The 26,780-nt window shown below is 43.1% G+C and overlaps 2 protein-coding genes across 6 annotated transcripts in view; one reads left to right on the top strand and one right to left on the bottom strand.

Moving 5' to 3' along the window:
• smyd3 (SET and MYND domain containing 3) overlaps positions 1-12,235 on the top strand; it is a 136,884-nt gene extending 124,649 nt beyond the window's left edge. Inside the window, exons 11-12 of the mRNA XM_028967921.1 lie at positions 8,982-9,090; positions 9,878-12,235. Of these exons, the coding sequence (XP_028823754.1) occupies positions 8,982-9,090; positions 9,878-9,997 (229 nt within the window). The 3' untranslated portion in view covers positions 9,998-12,235. The remainder of the gene's footprint in view (positions 1-8,981; positions 9,091-9,877) is intronic.
• Positions 12,160-26,780, bottom strand: part of kif26ba (kinesin family member 26Ba) — a 64,622-nt gene continuing 50,001 nt past the window's right edge. For 4 of the 5 annotated variants that reach the window (XM_028967780.1, XM_028967798.1, XM_028967831.1 and 1 more), the window contains 10 exons: positions 26,439-26,651; positions 26,234-26,327; positions 22,792-23,054; positions 22,013-22,196; positions 20,791-20,950; positions 19,289-19,460; positions 15,790-19,189; positions 14,444-14,646; positions 14,050-14,200; positions 12,160-13,850 (listed from right to left, as the gene is read on the bottom strand). In XM_028967780.1, coding sequence (XP_028823613.1) covers positions 13,702-13,850; positions 14,050-14,200; positions 14,444-14,646; positions 15,790-19,189; positions 19,289-19,460; positions 20,791-20,950; positions 22,013-22,196; positions 22,792-23,054; positions 26,234-26,327; positions 26,439-26,651 — 4,989 coding nt within the window. In that variant the 3' untranslated portion in view covers positions 12,160-13,701. The remainder of the gene's footprint in view (positions 13,851-14,049; positions 14,201-14,443; positions 14,647-15,789; positions 19,190-19,288; positions 19,461-20,790; positions 20,951-22,012; positions 22,197-22,791; positions 23,055-26,233; positions 26,328-26,438; positions 26,652-26,780) is intronic. The other variant, XM_028967789.1, reaches the window with a different exon arrangement.

Below are 26,780 nucleotides of genomic sequence, written 5' to 3'. Positions count from 1 at the left end.
AGTGAATTATTAAATATGACTTTTTTTTCCCTCATTGCCCATGGTCATTAGATGTTAACTGCACAGTGACATATATTTATGTACAACATAGAAATCTGATTAAACGGTTGGGTTTAATCTGTGAAATCGTTTTAATTTGGTTAGTTCCCAATTTGTGCAACAACATTAATTAGGCCATGATGCTTTTAGATCACAACTAATAATTATTCATCTTACAATTAAATCAATATTGTTCCTCATTATTCATCTATGGCTTGGCATTATACTTTGATCTTTCGTTTTAATCACACAATTTAAATTAAAACTAGGAGAACCCACACTGTCATACTAATTGCCACAAGAATGACATTAAATATATGTGCCTTTGTTAATTAATTGGTTAGTAATCATGTTCTAATATGCTGTTATTTAAATCTATAATTGTTTTACTGAATGTTCTCGAGTTCGAATGTGATGTTGCTATAGATTAGTGTTTTTACAACCAAATGAGGATAAGCTTTGTTACAGCTTATTTAAACAAGTACAAATATATTTATTTCCATACATCACACCTAGGATGTGTCTATTTGGTTGTATGTTTTGTATATCTGAGCCTCACCAGACATTTTTTCATATAACAAAATCAAAGCTTATATTATTAACTGCCACTTTAATTATTTACTGTAACTGCCGCTACACCTATACAGTAATGTAAAATGCACAGTTCCGTATGCATTAATACTATACATAATATATCTTGAATTCACTTCAAATTAATAAGTGTGAGAACAATAATACATGGGTTCAAGATGCATAGTCCTGTTGTATACCTGAGCCAGGCAGGTAATTAAAATTTGCCTCGTAATGTGACCCACCAGCTTCCCCCGTAAGTGTGGCTCCGTCCGGAGGGCGGTGGCGTTAGCATTCCCTGATCCGGGTGACAGCGCCTTCATTAGCAGCCGCACGCTTACCGTACTGTAGCGAGGGTTGTTAACGATATGTTAAGGCGCTGGTTTGTTCTCACTGCGTGCAGTCACTGCACCGCCCATTGCTGCTGCTTTCTTTGCAAGAGTAGGGGTCTCGTTTTAACATAGTCATTTTCAGTAATTAGCGGTGGTGACCTTTTTTAATGGTCCCAAAAAAACGTAATTTGCATTAGATATTGAGGCTAGGCTCAATTATTCATAGACTACTTTTTGATCATCAGTTGATCATCAAACACAGAAGATGCGCTGTGTCTTTTGCCTGGGTATTTTCAGCAGGGTTAAAGGTCAGCCTGACTGAAGGTCACCCTGCAGGAGATCTTTCCTGCCCGGCCACGGGGCAATTGGCCTGCGCTCCATTAAAGCGAAACGGGCTGCCATGTAATTAATATGTAAATGGGTGTCATTAGGCAGTTAATCCAGTGATGTGGAAAGAAGAGGGACATTCCTGCGTACGGAGAGATGAGTGGCTGTGGGTTTCTTGGCTCCTGTTGGCACCGCGGGTCTCCTGTCCCGGTCACCTTTTTATAGTGACCAGACGGGGAGTTGTGGCACAGTTTAAACATGTATTTATGTAACGGAGTATGAAAGCCACACCCCATGCATCTGATTTTGATTCTTAAACTTTTCACGACCTCATGAGGAGTTGGGGTGACTGTCTGCACAAGGCTCGTCCAGATTCAAGAGCCGTTCTTTAATCTTGTGTCTTGTGGTTGTCTGTTTCATGGGGGCCGCAGGGTCCAGGTGTGAAGTGACGCATCTGGGAAAAGCATGACCTGCTGGCTGTTTAGGAATGAGACAGTACAGTGTGGTGTGTATAGATACCAAACACAACTCACTTATTCACAAACCAGTATGTCAGTATGGCATTTTATATTGCACAGTATCTAATTACCCGTGTAAGAAATTGAATAAAATATTTGGGGTCGCCCTTTGTGTTTAAACACTAGATGACTTTTGGCTTGGAAAGCAGTAAAAGAAAGTGTTAAGAGATGAAAGGAAGAAAGGTTGAAGGGAAAGAGTGGAATTATTGTTAAATTAGTTAATTTCGTGAAATGGTTGAAATTATAAAAAGATGAGAGATGAGAAAAAGAAAGACTGAAGGAATCATTGATAAATTAGTTTATTTCATAGCATACTAGCACGCTACCGTGGGGCATGGCCATGATCAATTGTCATAAACAACAACAACAACATTTATTTCTTATATAGCCCAAAATCACATACAGTATGTCTCAATGGGCTTTGACAGACCCTACAGTTGACAACCCCCACACTTGACCCTTCTGCACACAAGGAAAAACTCCACACAAAAAACTGAGTGATACAGAGAGGGATGCCCTTCCAGGGTAGAGTGATCCTGCAAGTGGTGTCAGTGCAGGGCTGGAGATGGTTTGTCCAGTAATAGAAAAAGTCCTACAGTTGTAGAGGTGGAGAAGTCCAAACTGTAGTCCAGTGTCATTATGATGCTACTGGTCCATTTGAAGATCCCTGAAGCTGTAGTTGTTACGGTGGTGGTGGCTGTGGTGACCCTCTGGTCCATTTCATGCTAAAACTTGGTGACAATTATTTTTTTTTATTAGCATGTTAGCATTAGTGGATTTCCAAGCCAAAATAATTATAATATTTCTGTTCCAAAGAGAAGTAAAATTAAAATAAAATTAACAAAGTTTTTTTTTTTTTAAATTACACATAATACAGTGTGTTATTTTGGGAAATATAAAAGAAGAATATGATCACTTTGTACAGCAAAATAACCAGTCGTCAACGTAGAGAATTAAATTTGGGGCTTTTGACTCCTACCATCTTTAAAAAAATATATTGGTAATATGCGCATATTAAATATTAAATTAAAACGTACAAACTTTGAACTAACATAAATAAAAATGAGTAAAAAGCCTTTTTGTCTGTCCAAGTCTGTGCATAAATGTACATGAATATTTTATATAAAATGTAAATTACTACATTACATAAATCTTTAAATTAAAAGTCGTTATATAAACGCCTATGTAAAAATGATGAATATGAATGTTTAGAATGTACCACATAAACATAAAACCCTTTTTGAAGACACTGTGCAACCCGCCAGGTCCCTACACCACTAATGGGTCCGGATGTAGTGACACTCTGACAGTGATATTATGGGAAATTAGCTCAGTCTCAGACAGAGCGTCCTGAGGCGCTTCAGATGTCTCACACCTTGCGACATCTGTCAGCGCCTGTCTGTAGCCGGGCTTCGCTGGCATGGTGGACTCTCTTTTTTTTTTACCTGACCATGCTGACTCAAGATGCCATGCGCCGCTAAGAATGCCCGGTAGCATCTGGAGCCGCCTGTCTCGCCGGGCCAGCGCCGTGTCTGCTGAGCTTGTCAAGGGCTACGACTGACCATGCGCCTTCCAGCATCTGAGTGATTTTGACAAGGGACGAATTGTGGTGCTGAATGAATTAAACATATGCAGTATATTCCCAACACTAACTCTGAAATAGTGTAAAACACAAATCATAATGATTAAAAAATGGTGGCCTAGCGGTTAAGGAAGCGGCCCCTGTAGTCAGATGGGTGCTCACATTTCATTGTGTGCACTTTGTTCATGTTGATATATAGAGATGTTTTAGAAGAACTGGGTGTTGGTCTCCCCCAACTCTGTAAAGTAATGAATGATCTCCTTATTGTATTGCTGCTCAGAGAACAATAGGAGAACAGGATAGTCTCTTTTCTCTGAAGACATCATGTTCTTGTTTCATGAAAATAAAGACATTCTGCAATAAACTGTTAAATGAATATTTACAATGTTGCCATTGGGATTTCTGTTAAGTTAGCAAAATATCTTGGATATTTTTTTTTCTTCTCTTTGGTTTGTATTGGTGCCTTCTGCTCAGTTCTGTTTTCGCTGAAGAATTCCATACGCGGAATAGCCGTTCATTGTGTTATTGAGTTATACTGTGACAAATCTTTGTGGGAATGTTTTCCTCCTTGAGCTCTTACAGGCCTGGGAAATACATGTTCCGTGTCAGATGCGTAGGGTATAGGTGACATATCGAGGAGTTGTGATTGCACCGCCTCGCCGTTCCTGTGTGAGTCTCCAGCCCGCTCTGACAGATCCCTCCAAGCTGCCAGTGTGAGGCAGAAGTCATTACTTCGTCCTTTCCGCCTTTGTTATGATTCATGCCATGAAGCGGGGCCTGAACTCCGGATGAATCCGGTTCCGACCTCTGGGTGAGCCGGGACGTGCCGCCCACAGCCGGTGCAAACACCCAGCTGCACCTTCTGAAGTTTTGAGGGGTCAGAGGAAAAGCGGGGGCTGAAGGAGACTGAGCGTGGGCAGTTTATTACGGGGCTCATCCAGTCCACGGCACAGCTGAGAGATCAAACCCGGCTGGGTTCGCAGTCAGCTCGCAGAAAAAGGGGGCAGGGAAGCAGTGGGCGTGCGGAACACAGAACTCCGGAGGCCGTGCCCATGCAAATGCGGCGTTATTACAGAGGCCCGCTGCACTGGAGGTGAAATTGAGGGCGAGGTGACTGGCGGGGGGGGGCGGTAGCGGAGGTCAGGACGCTAACACCGTGACTCACAGCGCCGCTCTGTCTCCAGGGCCCAGCCGGGGCAACGGCAAGGTCCCGCCGTCGTTGGAGAAACAGCGGCGCGGCGAGGAGATGCCAGTTTCCTATTGGAAAAAGAATCATCTGGGTGTCGGCTCCTCTCCCTCGTGCGGCATTCGCCAGTTCGCTGCATTACAGAAGGCATTGACCACTGCGCAGCTCTGATGGTGCTGATGCGAGAAATCGGCCCGCAGTCAGCTTGCAGCCTCTTCCGAGTGCAGAGCGTCCGGTGTCCTGCTGTGCCGGGGCGGGCGGAGGAATACCAGTTTTAATATTCCCCTCAAGTGGTCCCAGTGGAGCCTTGGGCTCTTTGTTCTTTGTAATGATCCAGTGCGGAGATTAATAGAAAGGCATCTTGGCAGTAATGAAAGCCCTAACAGGACTCACCCGCGCCCTGCTCCTCCTCAAGCGGTTGCCAGAGCAACGCGGAGTAATAGCCCACCACCACCAACACCACCACCACCACCGTCCATATTACAACTTGCTAGGCCGGCCAGGCCCTACAGCCCCGCTCTGCTGCGTCGGCTTTTTTTTTTGGTCTGACCAGCAATTACTCACAGTTCATTAGCACCTAGCGTTCATTAACACTCCTCGCATTCTTCTTTTCTTCTGTTATCAGTAAGGGCTTGATGACCAGGCCTGTTCCACCAGGGGGGGAAGCAGCGCTGGTGATCTATCGATTTATCTCGCCTCCCTAAGTGGAAGCACCCCTTCGCCGCGGGCTGTAATGGGATTGATTACATGATTATTATGATCAGGCAACGCGAGCAAACGTTGTCTGTCAGCCTGGGTTGTTTGGTACTGCATGAAAAGGAAAGTCTTTCCTTGTGCCTTTTGGATTTTTCCATGGGCTGTAATGGTTTCGTGGTTAGGCTATAACTTGTGCCTGCCTCTTTATTATATGATAACCGCAGTAGTAAGAAAAAGTTGGTTAATTTGTTTATTTGTTTGGTCATATATTATTTCATATAAATACAATACATTTTCATGTATAGTATCATGTATATAGACGTGACGTGAAATAGACCTATACCCTTATTTCGGTGTCCGCTTTCTGCCCCACCCTAGTGTGCTTTTAAGATGACAATTTGTAACATTTGAGTTAAGTCGTGGTAGGACCCTTCAGCTGAGTGGCTGATGTCTTAATCACATTATGAGACAAAGCCACTAGAACACAAAAGAAATACTTGAGTGTGAGGACCCACTCTAGAAAATATGAGGAGTTCTTGTGTTTTTTTGCGACGGCCTATTGTTGCACTCGATTGTGCAACATTTGTGTGTTCACATTGCTGTCTAATGATATTAAACGATGATGTTGATGAATACATATCTCTGCCTCTTAGGGAACACAAAACTGAAAATTAATTAAAATCCGATCTTTCATTTGCACTTCTGCATACAATGAGCTTGTCATTCATTTTGAGAGTCAACATCAAGTGTAACTTATAGTACCTAATTAAAGCATTTATGGAATATTGCACTCTAGGAGTAAACAAGAGAATATTGTGAAAAATGATTACAGCTGGTGGAATAAATCTTTAATATATTTTGTCACAGATTGGAGATTTATTACCATTCTTGCAAATTCCATTCTTCTCAGCTGAAGGAATTGAATCTGGTCTGATAACTTTTTCAAAATATAAATTACGAACAAGATACTTTAACCCTTCAGCCCCAGCCAAGTACTGACTGTATAAAAGAATATACTTTTCTGAATTGGATGTTTTTTTTGATGATTGTAGATTGTATTCCAATATTCAGAATTGTTCTAATATTCTAAAGACTTTTTTCATCAGCCACAATCTGCATGTATCTTACAATATTAAATGTAATAACTTTATATTAAATATAGCATATGTGAAGCTTCTTTTTTTATGCACTAATATATGTTGCCATTTATGTTGTATCCGAAAGAAAGACCATATCACTAAAAAATGGCAGCAACCTGCACAAAATAGCAGTAGGTTCACCTCACTTGCCCTTATCTACAGTATGCAGCGCTGCAGAACAAGAACAAATGTGCTGTCATTTGTGGTTGATGAGACAAATGGAAGACTGCATTGTTGTTTTTACTGTCTTGACCTTTTCAGACAGTCAATATATCAATATGCGCTATATCAATCTTTTTTTTCTTCATTTAGGGCCAGTGTATTGTGTTGTGAATATCCTAATCAATTCGGTGTAACGTGAGAAACCGAACAAAGCTCTTTTATGCATTTTTATTTTATCTGGTTTTGGCATGAATGCAAAATATATTGATACTTCCCAAGACTACAGATATTAATGGTGTTGGTGATCATCTTTATAAGCATCTTCATATGCATCTGTTATCGGCTTTGATTTCACGTTTATTATGTTTATGTTCTTTCTGAAGCTAATATGCCTGTTTGGTGTATTGCTTCTGTAACATTGGCAGTTGTAACGTGGATCTGCAGTATCAACAGTATCCCAACATTGCCTGCATTTCCTGTATTCACTAAGTGACAGGAAGGGGCATCTTAATATGAACAGTCTGCTGGCAAGAAGAACTCATTCTTGAACCCCAAAAGAGAAGGCAGCCCAAAACCTGCCAGTTTTCTCAGACCGATTTGCTGTAGAATTATCAGAGAATGTTATGCAAATCAAATGTAAAGCAGCTGCATAATTTACCTCCGGATATGAATATGCATCACATCTGTCAGTGGGACGACTCTTTTCCTCTTGACTCCTTTTGAAAATTTTCCAAATAAACAAAAACAATTCAAGCAGTTACGGCCCCAGAACAGTTGGCGCCCAACACAAGCCTCCACCCGGCATCAGTCCACTCGCCAGTTCATCAGCATGATGAACATATTACAACATATTACAACTAAAGTAATATGTACACGTTGGATGCAAATTCAATTAAAGTTACAGAAAAACCTAAAATAATTACATTTGTTAATTACACAGTAATATAGTATGATGTTTTACAGGGACAAGCGGAACATTATGTGCTATTGACGCTCTTCTCCTCTTGCCACCACCACTACCCCACTACATCAGGCCGAATGTGGAGTGGACATTAGTGTTGATCGCAGTGTTCAACGTGGGATTTAAAAGCTCTGGAAATGGCCACCCTCCCCTTCATGGCATCCGAGGCTACAGCTCATGTCACTGATAGCAGCTTTTAAAAAAAATGAAGTGTGAAAGGAGCCTTTCTGGAGATTATTGTTTGCTCAGTGGTCCTGAAGCAGCGCGCTTGACCTGGAGCTACACCACAAGTGCAGTTTTAATCTGGAGGCACTATGGTTTACATATGAAGGCATTTCATAAATCGCCCCTAAACACACACACACACACACACACACACACACACACACATACACACAGACACCTCCTCCTATGGTCAGGACGGTACAATAAGAGGCTTTTCACTGCCGTTGACAGGAAGTATTACCTCGCAGTCCTTCTCTCTCCGAAAGTGCTGACATGGCCATCGTCCCCTCCAGGGCTTAGGCTATTATTGTTATGTGTTTCAGCACTCTTCATTGCTCTTCAGCAGAGAAGAAATGATAATGGCGCGAGACATGGAGCGGTGGGTTTGAACAAAACCCGTCTCTCTTGTCGCGTTGTACAGAAACAGGCTTGCTGTATGTACGCTGGGGGGTTTCTCAGAGCAGCTTATGTGCAGGTCCCTCCCGGGTCTACTGCAGGGTTCCTGCACCCTTTTATCTGCAGAACATGACCGTCACAGCAAGGTGCCTCGGCTCAAAGTACTCGTTTCACACCGATGCGTCGTCTGCACTGAGTGAAGTGAGCTCAGCACCATTAATAATGTGGGAGGAAAGCTTTGAAGGCTCTTCTCTGATAAGACACTGATGTTCAGGCAAGCTGCTGCGGAAGAAACATAACCAAAATATATTGAAACATTTTGATAATTAAGCAAGAAATAAGGAACTTGCATTTTCAAATTTCAAGTTCATCGCCCCTGGAGCTACACGGCGTTAAGTTTGTTGATCCGGTGTGCATTGTTTCAGGAAACGTAGGCATTGTGTGGGGGGAAACAAATGTTCTCTAATGAACACCCAATCCACAGAAATTTACTGGTAGTTGCCACATTTGTTCATGTGACGTCTAGCAGAGATCAGAGGTCGCCTCACCTGTGTTCTTTGTGAGAGCTACAGGCTGTAGGATCCTCCCCCTTCACATAGGTTCCTTTACAAACTTTTCTCAAAGATATAGATAACAATCAAGCCGTTTGCTGTCTCCTTAGAATTTTTTTTTTAAATATACTAAATATCATGTGCAGGATGAAGTATCGTGGTGCTTTCAGATTTACCACAAAATGTCTACAGATGAGTTTTATTAATTAAGGTGGGATAAGCATGACTGAACATGATCAAATGACAAAACACACCTTTACAGTGCAAGGACTGAACTGAATTCCGTTCCTCTTGCAGGCTCTACTACTCAGATCCTCACCCGGCCAGAGCCGTGCAACTGATGAGGGTTGGAAAGCTGCAGCGCTGTCTGGGCCGAGTGGACGAGGCCTTGGAGACCTTCAGACAGGTGGATTATCACCTCCTCTCGCCCCTGTCTGCTCTTGGGCTGACGGCCCTAATGAGGCTGTGTGCTGTGATGACTTGTTTTTTTTTTGTTTGTTTTTATCCAGTCATGTCTAAAGGGTCCAATGGATATTGACTTCCATGTTGTGTCTTTTTTTTTTGTTAAGCTCTTTCTGTGTGTGGAGTCTTTACAATGGCTTCCCGTATTTGGCCACTACTCAAATCTTCAGGCCTTCATTCTTTCAGTGGATCAAATTTACCCTGCCCGGGTTCGCGCAGGTGTCACCTGGGTTTCCTCTCACCGTCCAAATGCATGTACACTAGGTGAATTGGCGACTCTTTATTGTCCGTAGGTTTGTGTTTGTGTGTGTGTGCCCTATTCTGCGTCTCTGAATGGCCACATCCCTGAGTAGGAAGAAGCAGTAAAAAATAACAAGTGATTGAGAAATGTCAGTGTATGGTGTTTTTTTTTTACTTTGAATGACTTTGTCCTTCATCATTAATGAGCAAGAATAATATGTGAATGTAAATTGAATTTATGACCACTCAGCTTTGGGGTTGATTTCATGGTTCGTTTTGTGCCTTGAGATCGATGATTGAACGAGTTATCATAGTTCTGTTTCATGTTTACAGTGGAGTCATCTCAATTTTTTTATTGTGGTTTGCAGAAAAGGCTCGAGTCGCTTTGTCATTTGCATTTGAAATCAATGTTTTTAAGGATTATTTGGCACCATTTCAAAAAGCAAATGCCATAAATTGTCCACATTCAGAATTCTCTTCTTGTTCTATAGGCCTATGATATAATGAAGGTGACCCACGGGAGCGATCACACGCTGACTAACGAATTGAGGGGGAGTCTGGAGGAGTTCCGGGCGGAGCTGAACTGCACGGCAGCAAGAAAGAGACGATGAGAGCCACGTGTCATGTGTCTTTGTAGGGCAGAAAAAACAGTGCCTTCTACCATAATGCACTGGGCATCTGAATGGTTCTTTCATTCTTTTTTTTTTTCTTTTTTTCACCAGCGAGTCTTAATAATGTTGTATAGCCATAAATTGCCTCATTAACCTTGAATATATCTATTAATTCTCATTAAAATCATTGGCTGAAGTAAATGTTTATTTTACCCAATTTGATGTTTATTTTACCCATGGGTATTTTACCCATGTTAATCCAGCGTATTCTTTCTCATTGCCTCCTAATAACTAATCAGAATAATCACATTACAGCTCTGTTTCTTGGTTTGACGTTTCACATTGACACACTCGCTGACGGTGTGTTTTCCTCACATTGGATATTGAAATGTCAGGAAGGCCAGCTCTGTACGTTTGTTGTCTCTGCCTCACCACTCAATGCTTTTTCTAGCGCTGAGGTCAGCACAGCCGAGCTTTCGGTCCATCGTTCGTGGGCTTTCTCTGGACGAGCTTCCTAGAACATGTTTTCCTAGTTAAGTCTATTTAAACCTTATGACTGGAAGGCTAGAGAAAGACGGGGATTACCAATCTCATTCGGCACTCTCCAAGCCCACCGACTCTGCATTTAGGAAAGAAAACAGCACTCAAACATATCTACATCCCCGGTGTCAGGAAAGCTGCCTTTGGAAAGACGTAATTTGTTTTAAGGCCGATCCTTCGTCGACTTGTTCGGGCCCCCCTACATCCTGATATCAGCTCGGATGCTCTGCATGATCCCGTTCCTGGAAATGAGCTACAACCACTGACAGCCTGCTGACCTGCCCTCAGGTGCTCTCACATCTTAAAGGGATATGGTCAGTGCTAATAACAGAAGCCTGATGCTGGAGGAGTGAAGCAACAGGTAATAGTGGTTGTAACAGGCAACTCACTGGATACTGAAACGTTATGAAGTGATTGACATTTTTAAACTGGTAAAGTGCATCTCATATACTGCCATTTACCATTGTAGGTAATGCAATGTGCACAAGAAACGCTTTGCATCACCATACCCATGGTGCAGCATGGTAGTGACAGTATCATGCTTTGGGATTGCTTTTCTTCCAAATACCAGTCGCTTTTGACCCAAAACCTTCAGGGTTTGCTATAGATAAAGAGGAATTTCATAATTCAACGTGACTATGATCCCAAGCACATATCCCAAGCAAAACAATGGCTTCATTAGAAGAATAAATTGAAAGTATGGGAATGGCCCAGCCCATACCTGAATAGGACCATGTACAAGATATGCCCTCATAATCTGCAAGGAAGAGTGGGCATATATTACCAAGTTGAGATGTACCATGTTGATTAATTCCTTCAACAAAGGATTTGTGTGTGTGTGTGTGTGTATACTATTAGTTTTATGTATCAGTTTTTGCTGGGGGCCATAATAATTTCATTGTCATAATCTGATAATTCACATAACCTATTTATACTGAAATAACATTCATATTACTAAAATATATACATTTTTACATAAAATATATGAATAGTTTATATGTGACATAAGTTTTCATATCAGCATAATCCACAGTGCACTGTCTATTATGTGCTGCTGCCTTTGCAGATAAAGAGCATAAGAAGTGAAGTGATTGTCACTGTGATACAGCACAGCATAATGTGATATTTTGATACTTAATATACCAGGAAAAAGGTCATATTCAGACTTTTTTAGAATTCCTCTCTTGACAACATGGCTTGAAAAAATTCAAACTACGATGCCACTTTCAAACATACTTTATTTACATCAGTCCTGTTGTCATTTTTCTTTCTCATTCCAATGAAAAGAGGAATACACGTCAATCAACATAGCCTGACCAAGCCTCTGCAACATGAAATTCAATGCCACTTTACCATTTTCATCCAGAACTTTTTTCCAACTGTGATTATCATGAGAAACCGCAATAGGTTTTAATACATAAAATGAGAACAAGAAGACGGGTAGACTCACTTTGACGCTGGAGGGACAACCCGCGCATTTGTTTCGCAACTATTTGTAAACAAATAGACGCAAGGGCCGCAAAATAACTAATTTTACTCCTCTGTGAACAGCACACAGCATAAATTTTCATCAAAGCAGTCCGAGTATGCATGAAGATGCAGGGTCATGACAGAAAAATGGGTTTTTCGTGGAACAGCAGTTCAGCATCGCAAGCCTCCTGTTGCTCTGTGACTGGTGATTTATTAAGAGACGTCGAAGAGTAGGAAAACAAGTAACATTTATAAAATGAAACAAATGCGCCATGTATATACGCATATCTATATATATTTATATATGAAATGGGATCAGCTACTGTACAAAATTTTAATGCATAGTATCTTGCAGACCACTGTGTGTAAATAAATTATAGAATATAAGCATCTGTCTTACAGGCCTCCTGAGTTCAAAAATAAATAATATCCTTCCTTCATTACGCTGTGAAAAGCTGGGGACATGGGGGGACATGGGTGTGTTATGACGAGGCATGTGGAGTCTGGCGTTAGGATCAGAAACAGACTATACACTGTATATTCATTTATGTATAAACATTTAGAGCTGAAACTGTCTCAAGCACCATATATATGTGTGTGTATATATATTTTGTTGTATTTAAACAAAGTGTTTGCACCATGACATCGAGACCACGTAGAGTGAATGGACACAGCACCAATATCAGAGAAGCATTTTCACGAGGATGCTGCCCGACAGTAAAAACAGAAAGGCTTCATTACCATGAAAGTGACTGAGAATGTTTTTTTTTTCCCAGTGCATTAATTTGCTGAAAGCGTCGGGAAATTTCACAAATCATCATACGTAGCCAACAACAAGGGGTAAAGAAAAAAAAAATCCATGGCAGAAATGTTGGCAGTAACGCATCTCAGACAGCCCCTGTGGCTCCAGCAGTTGAATTTGTTTAGTACCCTTCTGTCTGCCTCTCCTCTCCATGGCAGCACACATGGGTGGATTGGCCTGAGGCTGATCGTTGCTAGAGATGCCAGCATATCCATGGGGGATTTGGAAATCAATAAGCCAGGCACAGGCCTTTTTACAGCAAAAAAAAAAAAAAAAAACCTGTCCTGTGCCATTCACTGTTGGTGGTCCCACTGTCTCTTAGAATAGAAAATTAATAATAGAAAACGTACACATAACAGCTCAAATGTTCCATTAAACTAGTGTATAACAATACAGGTACAAATAGTCGAGAGACGATAAAGTCAAAATGTTAACACACCAAGTAAAACAAGCTGTTTTTTTTTTTACTTATCTAATTAAGCTAGCACCATCTGTACACAATACGGAAAAGGTTTGCTATTTTAAGTGTTTTGCAAGGCACTTAACCTTAAAACTTTCTTTTTTTCCACTTACAATAGTTTTTACCCAACTGTCAGGCTTTGTTCAATGCAAGCAAGCAAACCGTATATACATACAATGACCCCAAGAGTTTGTTTAATATAAAAGTGCATATCCTGGTTTGGGGGGCATTGCCCTTCTTTTGATAAACTTTCTTCTCTATTTTCACACAATCCTCCCATTATCCTCCTTTTATAAAAAATAAGTCTTATTTCCCCATCCAGCTTTGTCACCATTTTCAGTGGCCTGCTCTGCCCACATATACAATCCGACAGCTGCGCTGTTCCACTTCCCATAGTCCTCTGCCTGCTCGCAACGTCTGATCCCGTTTCATCTACCGACGTCTGCAGGTGACATCAAAGCAGGTAATCATCATCAGGTGGGCTTTGCAGAAGTTGACCCGATTCTCAAGTCGTTCTGTGACAAACTCCAAGGCCTCGAGGTACTCCAGAGAATCCACTTCAAATGTCTGCTGAAGGTCAACTGCAAATATCATAAGGTATGTAAGGTGAAAATACATTCGTTAATATTGACCAATGAATGTAGGATGAAACCTACAAGCCATAACATCTTTAAGACTTCAGCTGGTTAAGGTTCATCACGTCCAGTTGTTTCATTATGAATGAAGTCTGAATGCAATACACAGTTAATTGTCTTAAATTATCTGAAGAAAGGCACTCACATTCACTCGTCCACTTCTCTGGCTCTAGCATTAGATGCTGCTTGGTCTGCTCCAGCTCTTTCTTCAACCAGTCATACTTGGCCCGCACCTCAGTTATTCTCTGCTGCCGGTGCTCCAGGATCTTCAGTTTGGCACTAAAATAGACCACCTCCTGAAGGCAAAAGAAACATGGGAAACATGGTGTGAGATGAAATCTCTAGTCTAGGGGTCACCAACCCTTGTCCTGCTCCAACACCTGATTCATCTCAAGAACTTGGTGGTAAGAGGAGAGAGGTTGAATCAAGTATGTTAAAACATGCAGCATGAGTTCCCTCCAGGTCCACCGTTGGTAAGGGAACCGTTTCCTCATGGATCTTTCTGGAATTTTTGGATAACCTTGCTTTGTCATGCTCACCTTGTTGCCCGAGGTCCTTCTTCGCTGCAAGCGCTCCACATCATCAATCTCATAAACCTTTATTTCAAAGGGTTCAGTCATTCCTCTCTGAGGTGGGCGGAGTGGGCCATCCACCCAACGCACCCCAGGACTGGTGATGGGCTTTCTGACTGGAGATGACGTGTCCAGGCTCAGGTTGGGGATTAAACGCCGCCTTTGTGTCCCTGGAGAGCACATGGGTTTGAAGAGCATCAATATTCTGATATGGTACACATTTAAGAATCAACGCTGCCAGTTCAGCTGTCTGCATAATAATATGCAAACTTTGAGGACAAGAAAGACATGAAAATGTATCTCTTTATGGGTGATGAAGCAAATAATTGGAATGAGAAAAATGAAAATACTTTTTTGGCAACATTTTTGGCAGGGTTGGTTTCTGCCAGTGCTCTGGTGGGTGATAGCAGGCTACTCGTGGGATATGAACAGACACCAGCGATAATATCTGCAGGTCAGGGGCTTATCTGACCAGAGTGCAGAAATGAGCCCTGCGGTCTGCTCTGTGCCAGGCCTGGCTCTTCATTTGCATAGAAGCTGCAGCTGCTCTGTGCGGACTATCTGATATGTAGCAGGGGGACATGGGTAATTCTAATGGGTTTCTGTGTGTCGCTTTGTCTGAAATGGCATAGAAAGGTTAACTGTACCAATATTTCTCAATCTATCTGATAATTCATTTGTGGAGATTTTTTAGTTTTTTTGCTTTTGCTTGGAAACTGAAGGAGCATTTTGGATTTTTGCTAATTTTAATAACACACATATAAAGCAGAAGATAACAGAGATGGGCCATTTGAATGCAAACAACGCACACTGAATCCAAATATTTTTTTCCCATGAATGTCCTTGCTTTCTGTTTAACTCCCTGAGGCCTTACCTACTTGGCCTGTTTCCAGCAGGAATGAGTACTGCACTGCTTCTCTCTGAATTTCAGTGCTAAAAATGCAGCAGTTTTGAAGCCAAAGGAGAGAGTTCAATGTCACTGTTGTTTCAGCGAACTGTGCAGGAGATTTAAATTCAGGTTGCTGAAGGAACACGTCCCCTGTGGCAGGGGTCTGGACAGAAGTGAAATTAAGTATTAGATTTTGAGATTGTGAACAAAGAGCGGGTGATGTATGCATGGCCACCCATGGAGCACTTACAACAGCAGTTTGTCGGGAAAAAAGGTCACCTTATGAAACATGGGTAGAACAAAAGAACACATTTTCTATGGACTTCAAAACTTGATTTACTGGACCTTTTTCTGTCCAATATTCATTGTGCATTCATTTTCATTCTGATATGTATTACTTTATAGGCATCAAAGGAAATCAAACCTGTAATGTTTCTTTTCTTTGAGTTCTTCAGGCTCCTGCGCCCACTGACAGAACTGCTGTTCTCGCTCATGGAGTCCTGGGCTGAAGAGGTGCTGCCCGTGGCCTCACTGTCTCGAATCATGCTCTCATACCCACTGCTGCCCCCACTGTGATAGAAAAGGGCAGTCTTGCCCATGGCCGGTGGAAGTTCGCCACTCAGGACGCTGCTGTTGTCACTTGCATGGCCACTGCTGCAGCGATGTGGCTTTCGTGGGGCTGTGATCTTACTGTAAGGTGAAGGGAGAGTGTTGACCACTGGTCTCTCCTCCCCAGTGATCCCACCAGTTCGTTCATCTGCGTCGGAAGCTCCCCGGGTGGGGCCAGCACGGGATCCTCCACTTCCCTGCAGCAGCTCGGAGATTCGTCCATTGACTGCCCTTAGGGGCAGCTTGGAAGCTAATCCAGACCCCCGGCTACGGCTGAGAGATTGAGTGGACCATGAGCTCTGGTTCTGGTTCTTACCATTAGGAGGCAGACTGGAGCTCCTGCTGACAGACTGTGGAAGGGACTTGGTGGAGAAACTCAGGGTCTTTGTGCTGGAAGTTGAAAGACTCCGGGCTTTAGGGCTTGCCATGAGTAGTTTGCTAACAGCTGAAATTTTGGACTGACTGGCTTTGGGTGATGGTGGGATGTTGTTGTTTCCATTGGGTCCATTGGTAGTCGATGACACAGAACTACGTGTTAAGCTTCTGCCAGTCCGGGGCATGGTGCTGTCCTTCACCACACCTCCTTTAGAGCCAACAGAGGTCAGGCTTTCAGTCCTTTCCAGGGAATGGCAGTCATAATGTCCCATGTGAGTTCTTCCTAAGGAATTGGTCCTGTTGGCTAACTGTTCCAGTTTGGCACTAAACAGGCGACTGCTCTCCACATTTGGTCCTTTCTGTTTCCCATTACCACCAAGGTCATCCAGAGTGCTTCCCAGAAAAGACAATGCCTGTATGCTACCAAATGAATGCTGGGGACTGGCCCTGTTTTTCTGGTCCAGGCTTGACTTACGCACTGGTGGCAAAGGAGGTATTCCTTTCTGCCTGGCAAAAAGGCCCTGCTTTGATGATGAGCCTCTCCTTTCGAGTGTGGCTCTGGGACTACATGGTGTAGATGTAGTAACCCCAAGGCCTTTATATTCGCCACTTGTGTAGCGAAGGGTAGAATCGTCCAGGTCGTCGTGCTTGTTCAGACGATGCCATCCTCGTGGGAGGCTACCAGTTCTCAGGATGTCCGCCGAATACACGGGGGTAATGCTCTCTGAGGCATTCAAAACCATTTCACACCCATCAACCACCCTCTTAAAGGTATCAGGAGAGTAGGTAGTTTCCCCGCTGCTTGAGCTGTGTCTGTCGGCCAGGCTCTTGGCCTTAAAAGAATCGGCCAGTAACTTCTCTTGTTTCACCTCACATATAATTTCCTTAGACTTGGGGTCCTCGTTGTCTCTTTTCATCCAGGGATCATCAAAATTTATTTCGCTGGACAGAGGAGCAGGTGGACTTTTTGAGTCTTTTTGATTCTTAGTAGAGGAGGAAGATACGTCATGCACAACTATGGGCTTGACAGCAGCACAAGGTTGCATTGTGCCATTAGTTTTAAAGGGCACAAACCCACTTTGCACACCCGTCTTTTTCCCAATTGTGGGTGACATCTTATTCAGTTTTTCCTTGGCAGAGATAGCGTTCTCATTGTATTTATCAGCTTTGGCCAAAACAACCCCAGACTCTGGAGTCTTGCACCCACTCAGGCACCGAGTTATGTCATTCTGACTGTCCTCCAAAAGGTCATTTTGCAGGAGCTCAGCCAGGCCTTCCCCTTGACCATAGCACTGCTGAGCTACAAAACTATGGCAGGATTGCTCCCCTTCACTACCATTGCTCATTTCACTGAGCCAAGAGCTGATGGATGAGCGTCGGCTGTATTGAGTCTGCGACTCCCCCTCTATCTGGCTGATGGGCTGGAATTTTGTAATGTTGATTTCAGAGAAAGTGGCAGTAGTAGTGGAGACAGCACTGGTGAAGCATTCAAGGTCTTCACTTATGCTACTTATAATGCTGACTGGTCGTGATCCTGAAGCCAGGGCCTGCACCGAGCAGTCACTGTTAAAACTTACGATACTTGTAGGTCTGCAGTTCTCCATGATCCCAGTGACTGTAAGCTCTTCAACCAGGGTAAACACCAACTCATCCTCCCCGTTAGGTTCAAGGGGCTGCTGCAGCATGACTGTAGCCATGTTCTTTACATTCTCATTAGTGTCCAGAGGAAATGGAGGCACATCGTCGCACAAAGTCTCAGCAGAGTCCAGGCTGTTGGAAGAGTGCTTCAGCACATTGGGACTCATTCCGACAGGTGATGTCCTGGACTCAGACTGGAGCAGAGACTCTGTGGAGGATCTTCCACTGTCTCTGCTCAGATTTTGTGAAGACGGAGGAGCCGTTCCAGGTATCACACCCTTTTGTGTGTAAACTTTGCAGCGCTGTGACGGAGAGGAGGGCGGTTTGTACTCAGAAGTCTTTGTTAGGCTGGCAATACCCAATCTGGGTGAACCCATGGGCCTCGGCTTGGTGTCACCGCTGATGGACTCCCTGCTATCATTAAGACTTGAGCTCTTGGCTCTCTGGAGAGGAATGATCTGCCCAACCCCACTACTGCCAGTTACACTTCTACTGGTGGTGAGAATACAGCTGCTTAATGAGGACTGATTAAGGCTCTCAATCATAGACTGCGCAATCTCTGCCTCTTCCACAACTTCACGGATCTCCTCCAGCTGCTGGTCATTGGAAATCCTCTTGGGCGCACATGGTTCAAGACTTTTCATGTCCTGGTCCTGGGCTTGAACTCTGCTTCCTGGAACTTCTTCAAAAGGAAAGGCAGTTACTTCTTCACTGCCATCAATGCACTCCAGCCTTTCCTGAAGTTCAGCAAAGGTGTTGCACTTCAGACAGTCCTGTTTTTCAGTTTCTGCCCCTTCCTCAGGAACTGGTGGAAGTTGGGCATTCAGTTGGTGCACTGGTTGCACAGTAGGTGGGGGTTGCAAGGGTTGTGACTGCTGCGGCACTGAATTAAGTTGTAGAGATTGGTGTGTCTGCTCCGTTTTGTTTTTATGCAGAGATGGTATTATGGGCACAAATTCTGGTGGGCCCTCATTGTCTGTGAGCTCTTTGTCAGACAAGGCAGAGCCATTGGGACCCACATAGATGACAGTGTCACAGGACTGTTCACTGCTTGAGTAGTCATCAGGGTCACTGGAGAGATGTAGCAGGGGCATCTCTGGATCAACCACATTTCGCGAGTGGAAGGTCTTCAGCTGTGTAGGACGCCGCATTCTCCCCTCTTCGCAAGAACTCTCTCCTCCAGAGGAGCTAGAGGTGTATTGCTAAAGCACAAGGCAAAATATGTGAGTAAACCGAAAGCTACTAAAGTAATTGAGTAAATCTAGTCACTAAAAGACAGTTAGTAAAAGTTTTGGTCGTACCACGCTTACTTTAGCCTTCTTCTTCTTCATTCGAAGCACCCGAGAGGCAATTTGTAAGGTAGATAGAGTCTCTGAGAAGTTGCTTGGAGATGCAGAAATATGTGCAATCATGGTGGTCCGACAGTTCATGTTGCCCAGGGACTCCCTTAGTAGCATCGTTAATTTACTGTCCCTATGGTCAGAATCACAGAAGGATTAAGTCAAAGGATTGCTTTAAACTTTCATTTAATTTCATTTCACTTCGATTCTAATAACTGCAGGGCTTTAAATAGCAAAGTGTATCTGATTCAAGAAAAAATGTAAAATGTCATGAGAACGACCATGAAACCATTTGTAAATGTTTAAGTCCTATTTCGTAGCCTAGGTTTTAGTAACGATACTTCACAAAATGTGTTTGAGGCCCTGAGGGGCATGGTGCTCATTTGTTGCAACTCCATGCTGCTGTCCTAATTTTTTTAAACCATAGCTCTCAGGCAATTGCACTGAGTTTATAAGATAAGTAAATGGGTAATATGTTCCCCAGATTCTCCATGGCAACCATAGGAGTAAGGAAAGTGGAGACAAACTGATGGTTTACAATGTTGTAACAATGAGTTTAAGGTCACCCTCACGAATCTCATGTCTCTTTGTTTATAAGTGAAGTGATTGTCATTGTGATACACTGCAGCACTGCACACGGTTCACAAAACAAAATGGGTCCTCTGCTTTTAACCATCACCCTTAGTGAGCAGTGGGCAGCCATGACAGGCACAAAGGGAGCAGTGTGTGGGGTCAGTGCTCTGCTCAGTGGCACCTTGGTAAAATCGTCCAATTACGAGTCCATTTCCTTACCCATCCACTAATTTGATGTATTATTACTTTTTTTGTAAATGTAACTTAGTAGTTAGAACAGTTCAGTCACATCATTACATCATTACATTTATATAAATGAATTGACCTTCTCAGGAAATGGACTTCATGGTCTCCAATATAATTGAACTCCATGTGGAGTTTTTGTAATGTAAATACAATGTCATGTTTCCAAGATTATATTAAGAAAATATGAAGAAAATGTGTCATTTTCATATGCGCTAGGAGAAATTTTGATACAAGTGAACAATGCTGCAGCGCCATTTTCAAGGTACAGGAGTTCAGTTGTGAATATTGAAGAGCACCTGCCCCTCGTATTCTCACTGAACATGCAGAACATGCACTTAAGAGATTTCCCATGAGTGACGAAAAAGGTGCGTTCCTATTCTTAGTGCTGACTTAATGGTCTCGGGTCAAATGTTTGTGACTGTATGTAACTCAGCTGATTGTCTCGCTATACAGGTATGATGATCAGACTTCGACTACAAAGTACTGATCTATGTCGCTCTGGTCTACTAAAACACATGTATATGTATATAAATGTTGTCCATATTGCCACACCTGTGTGTAATATTATTATTAAAGAGCCTCTGCATAGGATGCACTTGTTAAAAAAAAAAAAAAAGAGTGACAACTGGGTCAGTCCAACATACTTGTAAGGGATATGCTTGCTTCCATTGACCAGGGCCAGTATAACGTTTCCCAGTGCCGAGAGTGAGAGGCAGAGTCCAGTGGTGCTGTCGCGGGTCTTGCTCAGCACCTTCACGCAGCTTCCCAGGTCCAGGAGGTGCAACCTGCTCCTGCCTCCTGACACTGCAGCGTAAAAGTAAAGTGAAGTGATTGTCACATGTGATACACAGCAGCACAGCACACGGTGCACACAGTGAAAGTTGTCCTCTGCATTTAACCCATCACCCTGAGTGAGCAGTGGGCAGCCATGACAGGCGCCCGGGGAGCAGTGTGTGGGGACGGTGCTTTGCTCAGTGGCACCTCAGTGGCACCTTGGCAGATCAGGATTCGAACCAGCAACCTTCTGATTACGGGGCCGCTCCCTTAACCGCTAGGCCACCACTGCCCCATAAGGCAGTGGGAAGGGATAATCTTAGAGCCACTGTTGTTAGGGGGGTAAAAATGAAATTGACACTGATGCATGTTCAAATGCAAATTAATCTATAGGGCCAACAGACATGAGGCTGTATTAGATACGCTAACATTAAGATTTCATTTTGGCTGTGTCGAGACTGTGCATGTTTCTGTGCAACTACCTTCTGCATGTTTTAGGTTTCTGTCTAATTTAAATACCGCACTGAGCTATGAATTCCCATCTGGTTTAACTTTGCCTCCTCGGCCTTTGTTGGTACGAGGCAGCTGCCATCACCAATTTGAGACATCCTATGATAAGGGAAATTAGTTGTGCTCTCCGGAAACAGCCATCATTAGCATGACAGCTCCTAAGATTAGAACCTCTGTCTCTCGAAGCGGCACTTTTTTTTTTTCTCCCTTCAATGAAGTTATCACTTTCTGCCAGAGATCATCATGGGCGGCCTATTTACGTACAAAGGCTGGCAGCATTTCAACGCATCATCAGAACGGAAAGTTTTACCTTCTGCTTGGATGAATCGAAAACGGGGAGCTTATCCAGACTGGAGCAGCTCATTTAATAGATGAGGTTCGGCCACACTTAATTGCCCTGGATGGCAATTATTTCACTATTACAAAAATCACTAATGATGTTGCTCCAAGCACATGGCCAGCAAGTTAAAGTAAAGGAGCTTCTGGTAAAAAGTCTGGCTAAAGGTCACATGCTTGGGAGCAATATATGTCCATATAAAACATGCCCAGGAGTGGTCGATGTGGGCTTATGAAGACACTCACTCCCACCCTTCCCCGTCTTCTCCATGCGGTACTGGTAGATGTGCAGTGTGAAGAGCATGTGCGAGTTCCTGTGCTCCTCTTCATCGTAGTCTGGCTTGCTGCTGTAGCGTGAAGCGATGGCGGCGTCCAGGAAGAACGCCGCCTTCTCCGCTGTGGGCGCCCGAAGCTCACTCTGGTTCTGGAGCTTGAATGGGACAGATTGATTCGATTAGTAATTGACCTACCAAATCCACATACAATTTGTGAAAAGCAATCTTTTTCCTCTTTGGTGTAAACACAGGATACGCTAATGCAAAAAGAAAATGAATCATGTCGTAACACTATACTTGTGCGTGAACTGCAGCTTTTTTTAATTATTACTTAATCTAAATAATTATTTGCTGCCAGAGTAATAAGAGGCAGGCTGATGATCAGCCTGTGAACATGGCAGGGAAACTGGAAGCCCAGTCGCTCCAAGCTATTATTTCCGAACAAGATTAAAGATGTAGTGGGGATTACAGCGATATGCTTGTCTCCAGAACCTAATCCATTCAACATGTTGCACCATTTAATGTAACAATGATGGGTTTATTTTGAGCTGATTGTTGCGTTTGTTGTCCCGTTTTTTGGGGGGCAGGAGGAAATTAGCCAAGGATAATCCTTAAATGAGCATGGCAAAAGGTACTCAGGAACTACTATTAATCCACCATCGTGCAATCCACCATAATAACTCAAATTAATTCATTTGAATATTCACCATATCGCTGGAGATGCATAGGAAACCAGTGATTCATTTATACCTGCATTCCGCAGATCGGGTCCTCGCAGAGGTAGACGCCAGGTGACTGGCCGTCCTGCAGGCTGCCTGTTGCGACTTCGGAGAGCAGGTCTTTCAGGTTTTCATCCTTGCCCCAGACCTCCACAGCCGACACGCGCACCGAGAAACGCGCCCCAGTCTTCTCTTTCCTCTCGTTGATGAGCTTGAAGAGCCAGGAGATGGCACAAGGAATGATGCCCAGGTTCTGCATGGAGTCGTCCTTCCCAATCATGGTGTAGGACTTCCCTGTCAGGAAATTCATGATGGATGGGCGTGAGCGGTGAAGTGATCAGGAAGCCCTGTACCACGGTAATGGCTGTCAATACGCGTTTGTGCTCATCATGCTTTTCGAACTCTCATGTGTTTTGGTTCTGGCCTGCGGTCATTCCCAGTCTCATTTTGTGAAATGATCTGAGGTGACGAATGTCATCCATTTGCATGGAGAAAAGCTTGGAAAGCATCTGGATTATAATAATCACCAATGGGAACATATTTTGATATTCTTTCCAGTATAATTTTGAGATGTCCTCCCCTCCACTCTCAGACAACCACCATATGTTCCTGTGGTTCAGCAAACACGGAATGCATTAAAAGTCAACAGAACCGAAACCACGGCATCTGCCATTCGACTGGGTTGGTCCCCGAGTTCAAATCTGCCGCTGTGAGACTCCCCCTGTTCACATGCTCTGCTGAATGTGTGTATGTGTGTGTGTGTGTGTGTGTGCGTGAGGGATTAATTCTGTTATTAAGCTCTGTTATTAATACCATTTATTACAGCAACCAGTGCTTCTAAATCAATTCTGTTAACTGGGGCATTTTTACCTGGAAAACGCATTTCATGAATTACCCGTTTGTTAAGTATGTAGGAATTACGTACCGTATTTTATCCTATATTTGGTTTTCAGCATCCACCATTTTATAATAAAAGGGGCACACAAGTTTGCACACTGCTGTTTATTGTATTATTCTGCAGGGATTTAGTGCCATGGATATAATTTGCCTCATAAATGCAATAAAAGTTGCTGGGCTCTAATGACTGCTGGGCTCTAACAGGGCCGCACACACCAATGATCTGTATGGGTCAATAATAATACATTAAACATTTTTAATTTATAGTTTAATTTAAGGTTAGTTTTTACACATAACTTGCAATTATTAATATTTTTCCTGAAATCTTGCAGAGGTTTTAAAGCCATTATTTTTTCATTCTGTTTGTGATTTATTGCTGACATGCAACACCATGACTGGTGTTATTAATAAAGACATCATTCCTTCAAATAAATCAATTCCATGCGACACATCAGTCACTTTCTGGACAGAATGCAGATTTTACAGTCAATTGCTAGACAATTCAAAATATGGAGAACTGAAATGGCCAAGTAGAGACATTCTACTGCATGGTGTCTCATGATGATTACTTTGTGTCAAACACATTATAAGCTCAATCTCCCAGACCTTTGAAAGGCTCCATTCCCTTTCAACCATAAACTGTCACTTTAAAGGGCTCCACATTGACGGCAGAGGACCCTTACATCAATTAAACCCTGGCCAAGCCCAAAATAAGATTGATGCTGCTTAACGGATGACCAAGCCGAAAGCAAGTAATTTGATCAGTTGGGCCATGGATGACGTGATCTAGAGCTAGCAACCACACTACTCCATTATCCTGACGTTCCTCTCTCAGAGCCTGCCCAGGCATCCATTACCAGGATCAACATGTCTTCATCGTTTATTGTCTTTTATGTATTTGTCCACTCTGAAGTGTACCATAATAAATTAAGATTGCTTTAATTGCTCCCATGAATCATATTCCTTTGCTTAGAAGAATATAATTTATTTGCTTGATTTGGAAGAAGAAGGAGAACCAGGACCAGACAACAAGAACCAGGACAATATTTCAGTAGGTTAAGTGTGAGTTGCACATAAGGGTGAAAGAGTTCTGAAAATGAGAGTGAAACATGTGTTGTGGTTCAGTTTTACTGTAATTATTGCATTTGTGCATGTGCAACTGTAGTGTTCAAATAGAACTGGAGAGCATGTGACTACTGGTCTGTTTAAATGGGGACATGTGATGTGTTCAAATTTAGACCATGTCATTACCAGGACATTATAGTATGTTGGACGTAACGCCTGAATACATGACTTTTAGACTTTTTACTATTTACTTTTTACAAGACTTTTCACTATTTACTGTCAACAGTTGATGCTTCTTATCTTTTGAAACAATCTCTGTGTTTAACCTTTATTTACTGGTGGGTCCACTAGACATAATTATATATAAACCACTAGCACCACAGTGTTTGGGCTCCTACAGGTATGTTAATTAACTACAGTGTGAGTTATGGTTGCACTTTACAGGCGTCATTTGATACTGCCTGTGGTCTCAGGCCCGGGGGTAATTGCAACTGTGGCAGCCAAAAAATTGCGCATTGTCATCTGATCACAGGCCAGTAACCACATCAGTGCCATTTTTTGATTGTTTTCAGAGCAAATTACCACTTAATTTTTTTACGCCCGTCCGTTAGAAGCACCAGCGAAAACTGACATTGGGCTTCAGTCCGTGTTTGACCATGCATGCCAGGCTAAATCCAATCCAGCAGACAGAAAGTGACACTATCTGTGCTGCCACGGCTTTTCCTGAATATAAAACATGGGCTCTGGGAGATGGGAGACGGGGACACTGCAATGTATGGATTAAGGTCTTGACATTCATTTCCAACAGCAAGAAAAATTGCCTTCTGGAAAAAAAAGCTCTTATGGGCCCATTCTTTAAAGCAAGTTACTGTGGCACTGGAGTGGCTTTGAAGTGACAGTAATCCCACGGCTCACGCTGCAGCTCATCTTGACATTTGGCCAGCGTGCTTCAATGAGTAGAATGGCTGTGGCACAATCAGACAGCCATACATCCTCGCAATTCACATAAACAGGACAATGGGGTGAAAAAAAATAACAATTTCGCTGGACACAATACTACAACTGGGCAGTGTTCCCAAGAGCATTTCACTGTACATCTCGCATGGCAGATACTGAATCATATTTCCACCCAGTTCTGAATGCTGAACGAGTACATCAGTTGATGACGTGTGGTAGTGTGCGCGGAGAGGGACATTTTACAGTCCTTATGAATGAGATAATGCAAAATGCTTAAACAGGCATTTTCATTGTGCATATGAGAATGTGCATCCACTGTGAAATATTGATATTCATTCTACAGACGACCCTAGGCCCTGTTCCAATTAATTGCAAATATAGCAGGTCATGGCCCTTTAATGGGTTTTCGAAAGTAATATGTTTCTGCAATTCTAAAATACCTCTAAAGTACACATTCTGTACGCTGTAACTTTGGACATCCGTAGGTTATATAGCAGATTTCTAAAACATGACGTCAGATGCCTCTTTCAGAAAGACTCAGACAGTCTCCCTACCCAGTTTGGAGTGTCCGAAGCAGAAGACGCAGCCGTCCGCTCCATTAACCACAGACTGGATGACCTCAGCCACTGTGCCCGCGCATACCTCCGCCTGGCCAGGAGCAACGAGTTAGTTAGAGACGTCTCTTACAGTGGACAACGTTATTATATTCACCATGTTGTATAACTTGGGGAACAACAAGGTTACACAACGACACCATACCTGAGAAGCGTCGTGGGAGAAGGCAGCGTCGAAGGCAAACATCTTTGGCGGGACCTGATTGGAGCCGCCCCGTTTCTGGGCGGGGTTCTGCTGAGTGTTGGCGGCCGGGTCCATAATGCTGACTTGTTTCTTGCGAGGGTCCACTTTCAGGAAGGAGCTGGACTCGGCCGTCTCGTTGGGTGACACTGGGCACACGCGGAGCATGACTTTGACCTGAAATGACGGGTTTCAGAGTGAGCCCGATTCTACAGCAGTGCACCCAACATAGCAAATATATACACTGCATGGGACAGGAAAACGCTTCTTTGCTTTAAGCATACACATATTTCTGCTCCAGTATAT

This window comes from Denticeps clupeoides, chromosome 1, assembly GCF_900700375.1.
Source record: "Denticeps clupeoides chromosome 1, fDenClu1.1, whole genome shotgun sequence".
NCBI classification, from domain to species: Eukaryota; Metazoa; Chordata; class Actinopteri; order Clupeiformes; family Denticipitidae; genus Denticeps; species Denticeps clupeoides.
This window is presented reverse-complemented; position numbering and strand designations above follow the sequence as displayed.